Source organism: Lissotriton helveticus, chromosome 7 (assembly GCF_964261635.1).
Source record: "Lissotriton helveticus chromosome 7, aLisHel1.1, whole genome shotgun sequence".
Taxonomy (NCBI): Eukaryota; Metazoa; Chordata; class Amphibia; order Caudata; family Salamandridae; genus Lissotriton; species Lissotriton helveticus.
In genome coordinates, this window is record NC_136068.1 from 445,710,713 (window position 1) to 445,730,451 (window position 19,739).

Consider the following 19,739-nt stretch of genomic DNA (forward strand, 5'->3'; position numbering starts at 1 on the left):
TGTTCTACCTTTCACATACACTGCACTCTGCCCAGGGGGGTACAGTGGGCATACCATATGGGTATCCAATGTGTAAGAAAAGGGAAGGGTCAGGCCTGTCAAGTGTGTACACTGGCTTGGACAACATGGCAGTTAACAAACTGAGCACAGGCACTGCAGTAGCAGGCCTGAGACACCATTTTAGGGCTACTCATGTGGGTGGCACAATCAGTGCTGCAGGCCCACTAGTAGCATTTGAATCACCAGCCCTGGCACACTCAGTGCACTTTACTAGGGACCTCTGGTAAAACAACTATGCCAATCATGGATAACCAATCACAATAACAATTTAACCAGGGAGCACTTGCACTTTGGCACTGATCAGCAGTGGCAAAGTGCCCAAAGTATCTACACCAGCAAAAACGAATTTCAGCACAGTGTCAAAAAATACAGGAGGTAGTGGCAAAAAGTCAGTGGAAAACCATGCCAAGGATGCCAGGTCTAACAATAGGTTAATGAATGAAAAGTATAGAAAAAGCTAAAAGGAACTAAAGCAAAATGGAAATACACAGAAAGAAAGGTGGGTAGAATGAAGGAAATTTTACAATTTCAGAATTAAGTCAGAAGGAGCAAATCCCTGAAGGACTGCTGAAATCACGTGCCTCACTCTCTCACTCAGAGATACTTGAGACATTGTTCAAAGTGGGGGGTATTTTATTTGTATGACTATATGCCCTGCTCTCACCTTTCCCACGAGCTATGCTCTTGTGGATTAGGGGTTTTAGAGCCAGAGAAACTTGTCAGAGAAACTCTTACATATGAAGGTGATGTCACAAAGCCACGCCCTCAACGCCACAATCAGTGGGGACACATGTTAGACACTTTAAACTGAGTTAGAGTTCGCTATGGGTTATTCCCAAGTAAAGTAGATGAGTAAGAATTATCATCAAAATAGTAAGCACCTCGGCAACTAAATATAACGAGTGAAATGCAACTACGATTGCACATCCCTAACCTTTAATAAGAAAATCTAATTGTATTACATTTAACTGGTTTGCAGCTACATATTTTTGTTTCAAATTATTTCATATAAAGCCCCGTCCCCCACGTACTTGCATCCCGAAGGCCTGAAATCAGATCCCCGGTTTTCAGTATCTGTCACCAACAATCAGTCAGCCTGCTTGCCCATGCCAATTTCAGGGTGTTTTATTCCAATTTCATGCACTAGAGTCCATGAAGCAAAGGGTAACGCTGACGCGTCTGCCATCCTGTTGCTTCGAAGGACAACAGGAGATACTATTTTTAGTTGATTAGGTAACATATATGCGCTACTGCATTGTACCTTTTTAATGCCACCAGCATGGAACTTCCACAAGGTCAACTTGTAAGTAGATTTCTAGGTACTATGGGATGCTGGAGATATTGGTAAAATTCATCTCTAGCTATTGATACATGAGCAGCAAAAAATTGCCATAATTAGCATATACAATTTTTGTCACTAAGAATTGAAGCTAAAAAGCCCACCTTATTGAACGCTAGAATTTTGTAGCCTTAGTACTTCTGTCATGCACTCGGATCCATTCAGAGCACACCCAAAGACCACTGTAACATGCATCAAAGTCTGTGACGTGTAACCTTATCAAACAATGAGGTAAGTGTGCCACATATTAGACTACGAGGAGGACAAAGAAACAACAGTGGCAAGGGAAGATACGCCAAATTAGACACATGTTACTTTAATATGGATTCATCTAAAGGATAGGGACCCTGCTCGCCCTTCTGATTATTTTTCCATATATAATTAATCCAGGAAGACCTGCAACCTGAAGTAAAAACGGGCCAGAGAAAGATAACTACTAACGAGAGTGATGTAGGTCAGAGGGAGTCTTTAAAGCTGACCTAGGGCAGCTTCAGAATTTAGGAAGGAATGTCTGGTTTCGTAATTTTCTGGCTTCTATTAATGCACTGGAGAATTTTTCAGAGTCTGCTCCTAACCTTATGTTCTTCTCCTCTCTCATAATGCCACAGATAATCTATGTGGCACGCAACGCCAAGGATTCAGCTGTGTCCTACTTCCATTTCTACAAGATGGCGAAGGCGCATCCAGAGCCTGGCACATGGCCAGAGTACCTGGAAACGTTTATGGCTGGAGATGGTGAGAAGCGAAGCAAGGGACAGTGTGGCAGGATCTTAGCTTTCGCACATATAATCTATTGATGTTAGTATTTACTGTCACCAGCAGTATAGTAAGGAAGTACATTTTGACTATGTTGTCATAAACTGAACACTTGGAATAGCCTAAGATCCCTCTCCACGTATGTAAAAGGGCTAAACATGTAATGCAAGACTTCCATTACTGCCTATGTATCACAGACATTCCCCATCACTTCCGCCATTTACTAATGGCGCCTCTGACTGCCTCTACCCCCAGCAGCCCATGTAACACCCCTGCGCTACCGGCTGGCACCGCCACTGTTGCCTACACACCAATAAACTGTAGCAGCCTGACCCCTCTCTTCACACACAGATGCTGCCCGTGTGCGATAAACTGCCCCTCCCCTCCCCGTGCCACCCTTGTAATAACTATATCCCATAGGAAAAACCTAAAACCTTTGGCTGTAGTGGGAATACAATACTAGTCGATGCATCTCTCTGCTTTTGACCTTACCGTTTCCGTTCTCATACAGGGCACTCGCTGCAGACTGGCCTTTTCCACTGTTCTTTATGTGCTGTCTATATGCCATAGTCTGACCTCTTCTGCTGCTGCCAGTGTGCGTCCCACATCCTGTCAGGTGACTATTGATGTGCTAATTGGATGGCCACCTCCACCATCACCAATGTGGCAGGTGTATCCAGCATCACCTTCCTCTTTTCCATATCTCTCACTACAGGGCATGGACGGTGAGAGTTGAAATCCCCTACACAACTCCGTCGATTGCATTTTCCATATTCCACTTATATGGAGGCAGCTGAACTCACCTGAAAAGGTCCCATCATGTCCCACATCAACACGGCAACTTCTGGAGGTGACAGTCACACTCTTATATTTAGGATCAGATGGCAGGTTTTGACAACGTAGTGTGTAGGCTCCAGGAATACTCACAAGGCAATTAACGAGTCAGTCTTATACCTAATTATTTTTTAAATAACCTTGTTTAGGTGAGGAACCTAAAAATGGAAAAAACCTTTCTCCTTTGAAAATCTTTGGTGGCTAACATGAAAATCCAGGGGCAGTCATGTTGATATTTAGGGCCATATGTAGGTAGCCCCATTACGATCGCAAATGCTGAAATTCGCCGAATTTCAGCGTTTGCAATCGCAATTTGGGCAGTGTGCTATGTAGCACACAAAGAGCCACACGCAAAATAAGGAATCGCAAAATTTGCGATTCCTTATTTTGTGATTGCATTTAAGGAATTGCAAATTGCGATTCCTTAAATGCAATGTAGAAAGCACCCAAGTTGTGCGAATTGTGGCTTAAGGAATCGCAAAATACCACCAACTTCAGGTTGGTGGTAAATTGTGATTTGTGGGTCACATACATGCCCTTAGGGCATGTATGTGGGTCACATGTGCACACATGTAAATTTCAGGGGTGCAACAGGGTGTCCTAGTGACACCCTGGCAACCCTGAAATTGCATTCCCAATTTGCGATTCTCTAATAGAGAATCGCAAATTGAGAAGGTCTTCCAATTCATTCCTATAGGCCTTCTAGCCCCTAGGAATGAGTGAGAAGGTATTCCTTATTTGCGAATCTCAATTTGTGATTCGCAAATAAGGAATAATTGGGATTCGCAAAATAAAATTCTAATCGTACCTACATTTCTTTTTGCGATTCTCTAATTGCAATTCCCAAAAAAAAGCGCAATTTGAGAATCGCTAAACAAAAATTACCTACATATGGCCCTTAGTCGTGGTGCCAATATGAGGCTTTGCATGTGTGTAAGCAAATTATTTGGAGTCACATTTGAGTTCAGGTAGGCTAGGAATAATAATAGGGTCCCACATTTTCGGTCAAGTGTATCCTTTCCAAGTAGCTCTAAAGTCGATGAAAACCTCATAAATGTTGGGCTAGTTGTATTCATATTCAAGGACCAGTAGAATCAAAATGTCACCCTTTAAGAGCACTTCTGCCTTGCCTTATATTTGCATATTTCTTGTCTGCATACATTCCCGTGCCTCATGTTTCTTCTTTGGCTTTGCCTGATTTGTACTGCCACTTTACCATAATAGCTCCAGTTTGTCTCTGCCTGCCCCTCATGATCTGTATCCAGAATGGCGAGTTACTCCTGGGGCTGCTGGTACATGGGTAGTGGGTGTGTTCAGTTTCTTTACAGAGGGCATTGCCTAGAAGATGTATTTACAACCGCCTGAAACTTACAAAAAGGTGTGCAGAATTAGATCAGATTCTCTACCATGCCTCTTACATTAGTATGAGTAAAAGGAGGACTTACACCTGCAAGGCTGTTAGAGGGGCTGGCCAGTTGGGTGTTTAGTAAAACCCCCTAAAGCCTGGCCTGCCTTTGTTACATTCTGTATTGTGTTTCATCTTCACCCCAAATGTAATTATGAGTTGTTGTCACTGTCTTGTGTTCTTATTGTATGCTTTTTTTGTGCTAGTGATTTTGTTGTTAATTTTCTAACAGTCACCTCCCCTTAAAACCTAGTGGCATTTGGCTCCTGGTACGACCATGTGAAAGGCTGGTGGGAGAAGGCCCGGGACCACCCCATACTCTACCTGTTCTATGAGGATATGAAGGAGGTGAGTGCTCCAGGATACAGGCTGCCATCTTGAATCCTACTTATGACACCAGTGAGATTTTAATGCAGAGTTTTCTGTCTCATTAACGGAAATAAGGGAGACTATTTTGGTATATTAGAACATAGTTTTGGTGCCATGAAAGAAACACATGAACAGTGGAAAAATTGTCAACTAGAAATTATATTTCCCAACACCAGCCCTAGTGCCACTGAAGAATGGAGAGAGCCTGGCATCTGACAGATCTTGTTCCTGTCATTTATGGAACTCAATCACAGTTGTCCAGCCGGTCACGCCCACTTTGCTTATGATGAACAAACGAGCCAGCATGACATGACCATCAATTCCATCCCATAGGAAAAAATGAATGGCCACCAAGTCAACTTTCATCCTCTCTGGCGGCAATTCAGAGCTTGGTTCTATAGATGCTATTAACTGAAATCTGCTATTAAGTCTTTCACTCCCCCTCCTAGAATCTTTTACATATTTATGTTCCCACTTGTATCCTACTCTCTACTTCTTCTGTGCCATATTCCTTTACACACTAGTCCTCTTCACTTCTAATTAGGTGTGTCTTGACAGCATGGATGCCTGAAAGATGAATTGTACCCAATGTGCAGAGAGTAGGCTTTAGGTCAGCCCCGTCAGTTATCATCTGCAGTAGCGTACACCTCTCACGTAATGGCATTGGCTGTTCGGTGTATCATTGCACCTCCTAGGAAGTGCTTTCCATGTATTTCAAAGGGTCTTTTTGACATCTGAAAAGTACACTCAGCCCTGCCAAAAGTCACACATATAATGTATTTAGTCTGAAGACCCATATTACCTCAAATAATGAATCAGCCGATGCAGAACTCTGACAGCAGAATCTTAAATGTATATTTATTCACTTCTTTGCATTCAAGACGATATGTCATTGCTCACTGCATGTGGCCAAACATAAGTACCCACTGTGGTTAAGGCCAATCATAATCGCACAAAGGACTCAGTCTCTCGGCCCAGCTGGACAACAGAAGGGCACAACAGGACCTCTGAACTTAGGTAGATCCTGCCTTGTAATTTTTTTATCAACTTCATTGTAATTGTCTTTTAAATGTCTTTGATGTATGACCCCCACCTGTTCGAAAGCTTTCCTTGTGAGACTGTCACATTGTACATTCCTATGGACATTGTCTGGTAAAGTAGCATTGTTGTAGCTGTTCTCTCTATACCAACAAACACTACCTCCCACTAAAGTCCAGTCTGTCTGCCTCAATCGAATGCATCAAGCGAAAGTGCTACCTGTAGCACCTGATGAAACCTGTTGTATCATTTCCTCAGTAGGACCTGTGATAGGTCCTGGTCCCTGCTGGATGGTTCACGCTCCACTAATGCTGGTGGCACTCAGGTGCAGATCCCAGTTTTCTGCATCCAACGGCTGGAGCTGAAGATTCAGGGCTGAAAAGATTAAGAGGGGAAAGGCAGGACAGCTGCTGTTCTTACAGCATCCATTTCAGGACATCCGCATTCCTCACTTCTCATCCCTACTTCTTATCCCTATTTGTCATCCATCATCCGTATTTCTCATCCACAATTTCTACTTCTCTCCCATCATCACTACTTCTCATCCATCATCCATCATCACTACTTCTAATCCATCATCCCTACTTGTCATCCCTACATCGTATCAATTATCCCTACTTCTCTTCCACCATCCCTACTTCTCATCCTCATCCTTGATTCTCATGCCTACTTCTAAACCATCATGCCTACTTGTTATCCATTATCCCTATTTCTCTTTCATCATCCCTACTTCTCATCCCTCACCACTGCGTCTTACCACTACTTCTCAGCCAAATCCCTACTTCTCAGCCATCATCCCTAACTTTCAGGGGCGTGGCTTGAGTTCTGATGTGAGCAGTAGCTGACCTCGGAGCTCCTCCGTGGCCGCCCTCTAAAATCATTTATCCTGTGCCTTAAATGGGGGCTCCATTAAAGTAACTGGATGCAGACCAGCGGGTGCCTAACTGGCGACTAGGTGGGATGCTGACACGGACGGAAAGGGGCACAAAACAAGGGGTTTTTCCCTCCTGCTGGCATCTGCCTGAATGCGGCACAAAATGGCGGAGCTGACACCGGGCAAAGTGATCGGCAATTATTGCGAGTGAGTGCCCCGGGACTGCTGCTGTTTGAGTGCGCTAGCGGCTGGAAGGTGATAGCGCTCTTCCTGGGCATCGGTTGCGGCTGGGAGCAGTTAGAGAGAGCACACAATACTTGGCCAGTCGGCAGTGTTTGCCTGAACTTAAGATGGCGGCAGGCGGGACATTGCACACAATATGAAAAGGCCCTCTATATTCGAGTCTATGCAGGTCCAGCGGAGCTAACTGGAGATGATAGGGGTACTGTGAGGCTACGGGACTGGTGCCCGGTGATAATACCATGAAGGAGCTGAGGTGGGCCAGATGAGAGGCGCTATGGCTGCGTGTGTCACCTGTGAGGAGGAAAGAACGCAAAGCGCACGAAAGGCCTGGAGTCTGGTGACAGTCTCTGAATGCCTGTGGCCATACTGGGAGATCTGAGGAGAGGACTTCTGGGGCCTCGTATGGCCCCATGAATGCTGAGGGACAAGGCACAGGGGGGCTGCAGGTGGGCCCTGGACATGCTACACCTGAGCTCCTCTGGCCTGCATGCTACCTGGGAGAGCGCATTGCTGTTTAGATACGGAGGCCTGCGTGGGGGTCTGCACTACTGACGGTGTGAAGGCCTAGTGCTGCCGAAAGTGAAGACCCGAGCTGCAGCTGAGGTCGAGGATCCCCAACTCCAGGTACATAGAAGTGTCCTGATGACATGACCGAACACGCTCTGCACCACTGAGGCAAACAGAGTCCTGCCCACACGCGGAGAGGTCGAGTTAGGCCTTTGACTGCGCTATTTCTGTATACCGACGGGGTGGTTGCACTGGAAGGGTCTGCTCCCCGTTAATTTGAGACTTTGAGGGACTCTGCGGGACTACAATTGGAACTATCGCAAGATGAGGTCAGTGGATCAACGGATTACTGGTGAGACCTGGGTGGCCCTGTCTTGGTGGTGGGAGTGCAGATACTACGCCGCCTATTTGGGGAAGGAGAGTCCCGTCAGCCCCCTTTCTGCTGCTGGCTTCTGTGGATCACAGACTCCGAGATGGGCAGGGTGTCCTGAAAAAAGGGTTTTGAGGTCCTGCGGATGGGGGAGACAGAATAACATACAGACGACGAAGATACTGTCACTGGCGGGCAAGGGTCTGGACAACCCGGAGACTAGGAGATATTATGCAAGCCATTGTCGCTTCGCGAGAGGCGCTGGAGGCGAGGATGGCTGCCATTGGATCGGATCTCACTTTATTGAAAGACGATCATCGAAAGCTCAAAGAGAGAGTGGCGACCAACAAAACTAACCTGAAAGAGGTACCTGACGTAGTAGCCAACCTTCAAGCCTCACTGAAGGAAGTGGTGACTAGGGTCAAAGTACTGTAAATGAGAGCCGAGGACAGTGAAGGGCATTCAATACGCAACAACCTCCGAATCTTGGGAGTCCCGGAGCGTGAGGAGGGACCTGACGCAGAGACCCATCTCCCCGTTGAGCATCAGCAGGAACGTGACAAAGCGGTGCGGGCGGTGGCGCGCATCAGCCAAGGTGAAGTCGGCCGGCCAGCATTGGCACGAATAATGAACTGACTGGGGTGAAGAGCTCTGGATCGAGCAGTGTGCTGGGACTTTCTGATACCGAGCTACCGGCTGTTACTTCACAGAAGGCGGATGGGTTGTTTGGGTGAGTTGTCTGCAGTGGGGTAGGAGCCTCAAGATGATAAGCTGTTAACCGTGACATTGAAATATAAGGGCCCGATTGCTGCACTACAAAGGGAATCCACACCAGATGCGGGGACCTGATGGGTACTTTAGTCATAAGGCGGGGGGGCGGGGAGGGCTCCGAGGCCATCGATGCGGGTTACACCCCACCTTCTTTCTTTGGTTCTTTGTATGATTCTCTTGGTTTGGATGGGGGCCTGTTCTTGTGTGGCTGTCCTGGGGTTTGGGAGATGGGAAAAGTTTGCCGTTAGGTATGGGGGGGTCAGACATGTCACTATGGGGGCCATTGGGGGTCAGGAACTTGACTTAGAGCCATGGGAGCCGTAGGAATAAAAATTATGTCCTGGAACGTACGGGGGATGCACACCATGGTACGGCGGCACAAAATTCATGCCTACCTGGTGAGGAGAGGGGTACAAATTGCTCTCCTCCAGGAAACCCACTTGACGAAATCAGAAGGAGTGGCGCTACAGCGTGGCTGGAGAGGGCAGGTGTTTAACACCACATATTCGGCCTATGCAAGAGGGACCTTGGTGTGGTGTTAGGCAGATTATAGATCCCGATGGCCAATTCACGGTAGTCACGGATCAACTTGATGGCCGGGATGACACATTGGGAAGCAAATATGCTCCTAATATTGAACAACCAGCTTTCTTGGCGCAGTTATCGCAGAAATGGCGATGGTGCTGTCGGGCCCCATACTCCTGGGGGGAGACTTCAATTGCATCACCAATATTGCCTTAAACCGCTCTCACCCTCCGCTCCCTGACGCATCTACCCATAGAATTGCTGAAGCCCGACGGGACTGGCAAAGGCACTGGGGTCTGACTGACACTTGGCGGGCCCATCACCCGGGGGTACGAGACTACACTTATTTTATAGATATGCATGAGTTGCACGTCCTCTTGGATGCTATCCTTTGCCTGATGTACATATGATGATTGTGTTGAGTGAGTACTTGGGAAGGATGACATCTGATCCCAACCCGTTACTAGTGTCCTTGAATTGGGTTTGGGTACGGTCCACCATCCCTAGCTGGCGTCTCAGCCCGGAGGCACTGGAAGACCAGGTCTTCAGAACCACCATAAGTACTGCTATTGAGGAATACTTTCAACACAATGCCAACACATCCACTAGTCTGCACAACGAGTGGGATGCATTCAAAGCAGTGATTCGGGGGCGTTGGAGTACGAAAAACCCTGCAGAGCAATGTACAGAGGGCGGAGCAATGGTTAATATATATAGAAAAGGAACGATCTGGGCGAGAGGACAAGCAGGAGGAACATCTGACAGCTAGAGAGGAGGTAGCGATGCAAATAGAGCGACGCAGATGTCATGATCATAGGGCATATGCGGCACATGCACACGCTGAGAGGGATAAATCTGGGGCATTATTGGCTTGGCTGGCTAATCCAGTGCGCAGAGGGACACCGATTGACATTTAAAAGGCCGACGATAGTCTTGAGTGGCCATATCTGCTTGGGGTCTTGAGGGCTTTTGGCCTGGGTGAGGGGTTCGTGGCCTGGACGAAGATTTTATATAGCCGCTCGACGGCTAGGGTCCGAACGGGGGGCGTGATTTCTGAAGCATGCAGGGTGGGCAGGGGGACAAGGCAGGGATGTCCACTGTCTCCCCTCCAGTTCGCCCTGGCCGTCGAGCCATTGGCTGTTCAGGCCCGGTCGGGACATTACTATGGGGGTTTGGATGGGATGGGTCAGACCCATTACATTGCTTTGTATGCAGATGATCTTTTAATGTTCCTCGCCAATGCTGCTGGGGAGTTACAGGGTGCCCGTGAATTGCTGGCTAGACCAGGGTGAATGGCGGGGCTCAAAGTTAACTGGAACAAGACATGCCTTTTTCCGGTGCGTGGAAGCAGAACTGACCCGCCAGATGGGAAAGCAGTTGCTTGCCTTATTTAGGCGTCAGAATTTATCATGAGCCCTCTGACTTATTCGAGGACAATGTGGGGCGCGCATTGAGTACCACCAGAAGTAATTTGGATTTTTGGGGAACCTTGCCTTTGTCAGTAATGGGGAGAGTGGCGTTGTTAAAAATGGTCACCCTGCCCCGTCTACTCTACTATTTTGGAGCGTTACCACTTTGGATCCCCGTAAAATACTTTGCCCAGCTGAATACGATGGTTACGGGTTTTTTTGTGGGGCTCAGGGCAGCGCAGAGTGGAGCTGAGCACTATGATGCGCCCTAGACGGGATGGGGGGTGTGGAAAAGTAAATTTTGCCATGTTCTGTGTCCCTACGTGTCCTCCATCTTATGTTATGTGTGCATGATTAAATATGCATATGTATCCCCCATGTTTGATTAAAGACGCAATTACAGTTGTGTCCATCTTTAGTATGCCAGTTTCCAGTTCTCGTGAAAGCTACGAGTATCAGGCCTATGTAAAGTTACGTTGCCACGTTTCCCAGTGTGCACGTTATTTCATTGTAAAGTCCCCGTTTCTAGGCCTCAAAAGGGCCCGGACACCAGATTCAGCTCCTGTCTCCTGAGCCTCGCTGAGGAGCGATACAGCCCCCACCTGTATCCTCGACCCTTCACTTACTTCCTGCCTCGCAGTGCCCGGCTCGGCCTGGCTCTGCCTACGAGTCTGCCAAGAGTATGTTATGATTCTAGTTATCAGTCCAGCCCTCCTTCTCTGCATTCCTAAGCTACTGAATCGCATCAATAGTTTCCGTCATTGTCTAGCCTTTACGTCTCCATGTAAGAGAAATACTGCATTTAATGGTCATTTAATATTCTTCATCACGCACTACATGTGGAATAATGCATGCATCAGTCTTAGAGTCTGTTAGCCTTTACCCCGATAACTTTTGGATTCTATCAACATGTTCTCTAAACATCAGATACTAGATACTGTTTAGGTACATGTCGCCCTGACTCTCCAGACTTCAGTCTCTACTCCTAGCACAGAGTTCATAGCCCCCAGCTTCTCCTAGTAACACGTCATTGTCAGTTTGCGCGCACCATTAGGTTAGAGGTCCGGGCTCCTTAGGTAGCCCCCTCCATGTTTCCGCCCCATTTATGACATATTCTGTTACGTTTGCATCACATGTCTATGTATACGCCCCTGTTACACCCATTTTCACCCTTATCTTTCGCGACTGCTATTGACCACACCCACTGCTCCGCCTACTGTAATTCATTGTAATGTAACTGTTTTAGTATATATATTTGTGCACTGTTATTAAATGTTGTGCCGATTCTGATCCTGCCCCCGGCAGCGCTGCCATCCTGTTCCCGTGCAGGTTGTCCTGTTCCTGTCCTTTATGCTGTATTAAACCTGCAAACTCCTACTACCTCGAATCTTGACTCTTATTTATTGAGCTATCTGTTATTGCTATGTCCAGTAAAACCTAGATCCGGTATTATTTATTCATATACCACATAATGGCGCCCGAACAGGGACTTGCCCTTTCCCCACGCGCCGGTGAAGCCACGCGTGCTCCCTGACCCTCTGCAGCCGTGACGGAACCATACCGTGCACGTGCAGATATTTCTGCTTCAAGTATCCCTCAGGCCCACGGAGGAGACGGAGGTGGCGGTCCAGCATCCAGACGAGGCGGTGGAGGAACGCGGCGAGTCCCGACCAGAGCCCAAGCCGAGAGTCCAAGGTCCGAGGTATCCGGAGGCCCACCCGTAACAGAAGTTCGAAGTTCGTCCGTCCGGCGTCGAAGCAGTCCAGTCCAGTCCGAGGCCTTCCGTTCTTGCTGCTCGGTGAGTACCATTGCTGGGGTAGTATCTAGACAGGGTCAATCTAATTGACTCTGGTCCGTGGGTTGGTGGTACACAGACCCAAAACGAAGTGTCCACTTCGGTGGATGCGGGTCCTGACGTGTCTCTTTATGAGACCGGTAAGTTTCGTACTGTTTCAGCGGTGCATCTAGTTTCTGTTCTAGTCAGTTCTGTTCTCGAGAAAATTCATGTATTCTGTTTTCAGTATTCCAGGTAGTATTCTGTTCGAACTGTTATTTTAAATATTCTTCATGTATTTTAATGTCGTGGTATGAATGTGAAGTAATTATCGTGTTCATTGTGTATTGTATTGTGTCTAGATTACAGTTCAGTCATGCCCTTATTCTCGAAATTACGTCAGTTAAAAACTAGAAAAGGTCTGCTAGAAGCAGCAGTTCCTGTCCCGCCTAGGGACAGTCCAGGTCATTTTATGTATCAGAAGCATGGCATAAGTGCCATATTATATCTAGATTTATGGGTAGAGTATACCAAACAGTTAGAGGAAAAGTATAGATGGCCTGTATCAGGCACATGGGATGCCGAGTGCATCATGCGAGTAGAAGAAGCATTATGGAAAAAGAAAGCCAGACAGTCACAGAAAGATGCCATCGAGTTATGGCGCAAAGAATCTCATAAAAGAACCGAAAAAGAAATCAGAAAGTCAGAACTAAGTAGAGAATCCTTAGAACGAGCCCAAGAAAGGGAACTAATCGAGATAGGTGAACGAGTTAAAACAGAACAGTCAGACAGACAGAGGAATGCCCTTATTAAGGGTATGTATCCTCTTCTTGCCGAGGGCTTGCCAAAAGCGACCCCGGAGGCATCCAGTAATTTTCCGCCACCACTAGTTCCGACTAAGCTACGTCACAAACCGACCGCAGCTGATATTTTCATCTCGTCCTATTTGGACGACACAGTCCCGGAATATGCAAATCCTGTTCCGCCAGTCCCTGTAAATCAGGCAATTCCTGCTCCCCCAGACACCGGGGCACCTCTTGCAGTACCTGCTACGGTACCCCCGGTCCAGCCTACATTACAATTTCCCGCCGCGCTGGTACGAAGAGTATCAGTCGACGATTCCGGTTTAGGGGCCGCAGGAGGAGGTCCTCCTGGTACCCCGCCACCGCACCAACGTAGAACGTTGGCCGAGTTACATGAATGTGCGTTACAGCGTACGCCCAAATTTAAGTCCGTTGCAGAAATCCGACGAGCTCTCACTGAATGCCGCTATGATCCAGTTGCAGGTGATGATAGTACAGTAATATATTCCATCCGTGTAAGACGGGTGACCGGGTATTTAGACACCCTACCAGATATGAAAGGAGATCTAGACAGAATATATCGTTTCATCCGTACAGGGGATGATCCAGAAAGTATTGGCGAAGCCATGTCTCAAAGGAAAGCTGAGATCCAGCTCATGATATTAAAGTTTCTGATTAATTGTCTAATAAGAGAACAAGATTCGCCGACTAAAGATCAGGCCGAAATGAAAATCTTGACAAGGTGGAGTGATAATATAGCCGAGGGTAAACACAAGACTATCAGTAGTATAGAGAGTATGTACAAGAAAATTCGTAAGGAAATACTAAAGTTACACGAACAACGTAAAGCAGCACAAGTAAGCGAGAAAGAAAATGACTCTACCGAAGAGGTAGAGGACGAGAATCCCACTAGAATAGCGTATGTAGGAAAATCTAGATTTCCAGATCGCCATTTGCGCCTAGAACACAAGTCAGTTTTACATCATCTAGCACCAGAACAAGGTTCTCTGGAACAAGTATTTCAAGCTACCGATCATATTCTGAAATCACGAATCGGTTACAGTGAGTTAAGTACTATGCATGAACAAGAACTAGCCCGATCAGCAGTCCGATGGATTACTGATTCTACCACTTTTCCAGACGAAATAGTGGCACAAATGTTTCTGAAACTGCCCCCAGCCGAGCAGCGACTGGTGGGTATGTATATGATCCAGCACCTCATTACATTGTATGAGGGTCAACATTCTGATCCAGGTCCGTTACACGATGTCCTGAACGAGTTACTCCAGTATAGATGGAAAGGTTTAGGTACCGATTTAATTAGTGTCATTCTAGAACAGCGTCACAAATATAGTATGTTTTTGAACCCGCATTTTGTTCATGTCTCACCTCCAGAAAGTAAACCGTTTTACATAGACAGACAGAATCCGTTACGAGAAGTACACCCAGTTAGGACAACAGATGGTGAAATGCAACGAGTGTTTGTTTACACTCCGATTACAAAGATGGAACTCTTAGAGATGAAAAAGTTAATTCCCTGTCATGATAAAGATCCAGCAGGGTTCCACCGAGAATTAAAAGACATGCTCCGTATGGGAGAATACACGTATCCAGATATAATTAAAATGTTAAAAGTCCTGTTGCCCGCAGGGGTATACGAAAAACTCAAAGAAAAAGATTGGGAGGTGGGAGAGAAAAAGATCGATTGGGCAGTTCTCGAAGCTGAAGACAAGACACGAGTACCAGGTACCGGTCTAGGAGAGAAATGTAAAGAATTACCAGAACTGTTAATACAAGTTTTGCCAAGATTATTAGCCACTAAAAAGGAAGACTGGGATGCAATCTCAGCCTGTAAACAGAAACAAGACGAAGACACTAGTGATTTTTATTCTAGATTTGAAAAATGTTTTAGTATAAACAGTGGCCTCAAGACAAGTAGCGAGTCATACCCTCATCTTTTTGTTACTAAATTAGTCGAGAATTCAAGTCCACAAGTTAAGAATCGAGTTTTGAAAGTCGAAAGTACCTGGCAAGCTAATACCCCGTCCCAGATGTTACAGATGCTCCAATACCACCAGAATAGAATCAGAGAAGAGCAAGATCATGAAAGAAAACGTATGAAAGACACGAAAATGAAAGTACTAGTTGCACAATCTATTCCTCAAGACAGTCAGAAGAGGGGTCCGAATCAAGCCAGTCATCCTACAGCTCCCGTTAAAGGGACATGCAATTATTGTAAACAGCCAGGTCATTTCATAAACGAGTGTGCAGTTCTGAAACACAATATAGCTACCGGTAAAACTAAAGAAAGACCACGTCCGCCTAGACAAGAACAAGTTTCACAGACTTCTCAGCCACAGAATGCACAACAGACAGTTCCAGTACCGCAGCCTATTGCTGCAACACAGCATGTTACACAGCAGATGTACCAGTATGCGCAGTCTGAGTATCCAGAATATCAACCGTATTCATGAAACAGCCTAGAGAGGGAGGTAGGCTTGCCTCTCATCGAGATACCTGTAGATCAAGAGGGTCCCTATGTTCATAGTCAAGTATTAGGGAAAGACAGAAAGTTTTTGATTGATACAGGGGCAAGTAGGACCACCATCAGTCACGCCGAAGTTCCAGGGGCTCCGCTCTCAGGCTCAAGAAATGTTTCCCTTGGATTTTCAGGAAAGCCTATTGTAAATGAGATATCTCAGCCAGTTACTCTAGAAGTAGGTCCATTGTCCCGCACTACTGATCTGTTACTTACGAAGTCATGTCCAGAAAATCTGTTAGGCATTAAGACACTGAAAGAATTAGGTGCAGTCATATGCTGCTCCCCAGAGGGAATACGACTGTTCCTACGTGACTTCAAGGGTCACTATGTATTACGAGATTTTGATCCGAGATTGTCCAATGTTCCGCAGCATCTATGGGCACAAGGTCCAACTGATGTTGGCTATATGCAAATCACACCCCATCGTGTGACTCTCAAGCCAGGTGTAGTGTTGCCACGAATCAGACAGTACAGACTGCCACCTGAGGCTGTAACAGCCTTATCCAAAATTATTGATGAGCTCATGGCTCAAGGAGTAGTTGTAGAAACTGACTCCAATGTATGTAATTCTCCGATCATTCCAGTCATGAAACGTACTGATCCAAATGCACCCCCAGTATATCGATTAGTGATTGATCTCCGAGAGCTTAATAAATTTATTATTCCCCAGTACCCAGTTGTCCCAGATATCTCTTCCCTATTGACAGCCATTGATTCTGAAGCCTCATTTTTTACAGTCATAGACCTCAAGAACGCGTTCTTTAGTGTCCCCATTCATCCAGACAGCCAGTTCCTTTTCGGTTTTTGTTTAAATGGAAGGAGCTATATGTTCACACGCGCTCCTCAAGGTTTCACAGAAAGTCCTAGTATTTACAGTCAAGCACTTAAGAGACAACTAGACAATATTCACATGCCAACTGACACTGCCCTGCTCCAGTATGTCGATGACCTACTGATCACAGCCCGTTCTGAACGTGCTTGCGAGCGAGCATCCCTTACAGTCTTGTATTTCCTTGCCGAGATTGGGCACAAGGTGTCCCCTTCTAAGCTTCAATTCTGTGTCCAGCAAGTGATCTACTTAGGCCACTTACTGTCCAAGAGGGGTAGGCAGTTGACACCCGACCGTATCCAGTTAATAGCGAGTCTTCCTCAGCCCAAGACCCAGAAGGAGGTACGTGCTTTTATTGGCCTCACTTCTTACTGCAGACAATGGATTCCTCAGTATGCATTTCTAGCTAAACCACTGATACAGTTAACGACACAGGAGGCAGCCGTATCGACTGTCCTCCCTTGGACATCTGAACACACATTTAGTTTTAATGAGTTAAAGAAGGCTCTATGCCAAGCTCCAGTTCTAGCAACACCGAACTACAGTAAGCCTTTTACACTTTTTGTCACTGAACGCGAAGGTACAGCATTATCTGTTCTCACACAAGATCAAGCAGGACAATACAAGCCCTGTGCTTATTTTTTGAGCACACTAGATCCTGTAGCCCAGGCTCTGCCTGCGTGCCTCAAGTCAGTTGCAGCCACAGCACTAGCTATCAGACAAAGTGATTCCATAGTATTAGGACATTCCTTGACAGTACAAGTCCCACACTCCGTGGAAGTTCTTTTAAACCGAACACAGACTCAGCACTTGACAATTGCACGTTTAACAGGTTATGAATTGACACTGTTCCAGCCACACATAGAAATCAGACGCTGCAACGTTTTAAATCCTGCTACACTGTTACCGTCAGTTACTTCAAATCCTGCCACACACGACTGTGTGGAAGTAGTTAATATTATGACTAAGCCAAGACAAGATCTGACAGATATTCCATTACCAGATCCCGACCTGACACTTTATGTGGATGGTTCATGTATGAGAACAAGTACAGGAGAACTAGTAGCCGCGTATGCAGTGACTACTGACACTGAAGTTATTGAAACACATCGTATTGACACCCTGTCTGCTCAAGCCGCAGAGCTAGTTGCTCTGACACAAGCCTGCATACACGCCAAGAACCTGAAAGTTAATGTTTACACAGATTCACGTTACGCATTTGGAGTCGTACACGACTTCGGAGTGCTCTGGCAGGAGAGAGGTTTTATGACTTCTCATGGAACCAAGATTCAGCATGGTCTCCTTATTCAAGCTCTGTTAGATGCCATACACTTACCGACATCCATTGCTATCATGAAATGCAAAGCACATACGAAAGTTACTGACACTATTTCTCAAGGTAATGATCTAGCAGATCGCACAGCCAAGCTTACAGCACAGACACCAGACATTCCAGTTAATAAGACACCGACATACACTCCAGATCTGACTACCTGTATGACAGTTAAGGACCCCACTCAAGATGTCATAGATATCCAGTTACATGCTACTCCCGATGAAATCAAGAAATGGTCCGAACAAGGAGGGGTCCAGACAGATCAGGGATGGGTAACGAAGGGTAAAGCCACATGGTTTCTCCCCGACTCCATGGTTCAAGTCATTATCAATACCGCACATAGTCCAGCACATTTAGGAGAAAAAGCTATGTTAGACAGTATCCAGAACATTTGGTTCAACAAGCATTTACGAGCTGCAGCCAAGCAGAAAGTCCGTACCTGTATGATATGTTGTCAGTTTAATCCAGGTAAAAGTGTCCCGGTGGAACAAGGTGGATTCCAGCCCCCTGACCACCCTTTTGAAGTCCTCCAGATGGATTATATTCAGATGGAGCGATGTCGAGGTTTCAAGTATGTTCTTGTAGTTGTATGCGCTTTGTCCAGATGGACAGAAGCATATCCAGTACCAGATTACACAGCCGCGACCACTGCCAAGCAGTTGGTTCGTGAATTCTTCCCCCGCTACGGACTCCCTAGAGTCGTATATTCTGACAACGGCCAGCCATTCTCATCCGAGTTGATGAAACATGTTTCCCTTTTGTTAGGGTACCAGTGGAAGTTCCATTGTGTACGCCATCCAGAAGCAGCCGGTCTCGTAGAGAGACATAATCAGACCCTGAAAATCCGAATTTCAAAAGTATGTAAAGAGAAAGGTGTGGACTGGCTAGTAGCTCTGCCAGTTGCCTTGTTTTATATGCGCATGGTCGCACATTCCAGATCAGGTCTGTCCCCTTATGAGGTCGTATTCGGCCGCCCCCCTAACATGTGGGGTACACCTAGACCTCGAAGTATTACCGATGTTTCAAGTAATATGCTGAGAGATTACCTAGCTTCCTTGATGTCTGCCCTCAACTCTTGTCGTTCACAGGTTGCTGCCGCATTTCCAGACAATACCGAGGTGGCACCGCATGAAATCGTTCCCGGATGCATGGTTTTGGTCAGGAACTTTGATCGTTCAAGTCCGCTGGAGCCTCGCTGGAAGGAACCCCGACAGGTCCTCCTGGCCACCCGTACTGCCGTCAAGCTGGAAGGCAGGAAGGGCTGGGTCCACCTGTCACATGTGAAAAGATTTTTTGGATTGAAACCTGTTTCAAAGAACATTTCCGAGGATCTTAAAGACTGCCAAAGTACTATTCTTAAGGACTGTCCCGCAAAAGACATTGCTACGAACCCTTCCCTGTTAGAGAAAACTCCACAACAGGAGTATAAGCTTAAACTAAGGTCTAGTAAAATAAGTCAGCCAGTTTGATTGTCTAAGTCCTCCCCTAGGTGAAACGGTTAGACCGGTTTCTGACATGTATATAATAGACCCCCACAGAGAGAGAGTTAGTGAGAACTCTAGAAGTTGCACTATTATTTTATGTTTTCTGCTATATTTCAGCATTATAATTTCCTGCACCAGTTATGCATTTTATTTGTATTTTTCAGTTTCTCATGTAAATAAGTCTGCTAATGTTACAGTAGAGCATACGTTTAGTGATCTGCCTCCTCATGAACTCTCTTATCGTTTTGCTATGCGTAATAATTCTTTTATCCGCATGTTACATTATTCACACCAGACCAACAATGCCACAAATTGTTGGGTGTGTGGTCGACTCCCCCCTTTCCAGACACCGAAGGGAGTTCTGCCACTCTTTCCTTATCCATTTTCACATAATGGTTCGTGTGGAGCATGGTCCACGTTAACGTCATCCTCAACAGATATGTCTTTTCTGAACAGTACATGTTTCCCAGA

The 19,739-nt window shown here is 46.2% G+C and overlaps 1 protein-coding gene across 2 annotated transcripts in view; it reads left to right on the top strand.

Moving 5' to 3' along the window:
- The window catches only part of LOC144768585 (sulfotransferase 1 family member D1-like), a 96,322-nt gene that overhangs the window by 51,497 nt on the left and 25,086 nt on the right, over window positions 1-19,739 (top strand). Inside the window, exons 5-6 of one of the 2 annotated variants that reach the window (XM_078652373.1) lie at window positions 2,008-2,134; window positions 4,648-4,742. In XM_078652373.1, the coding sequence (XP_078508499.1) occupies window positions 2,008-2,134; window positions 4,648-4,742 (222 nt within the window). Of the gene's footprint in view, window positions 1-246; window positions 2,135-4,647; window positions 4,743-19,739 lie in introns of both variants that reach the window. The other variant, XM_078652374.1, reaches the window with a different exon arrangement.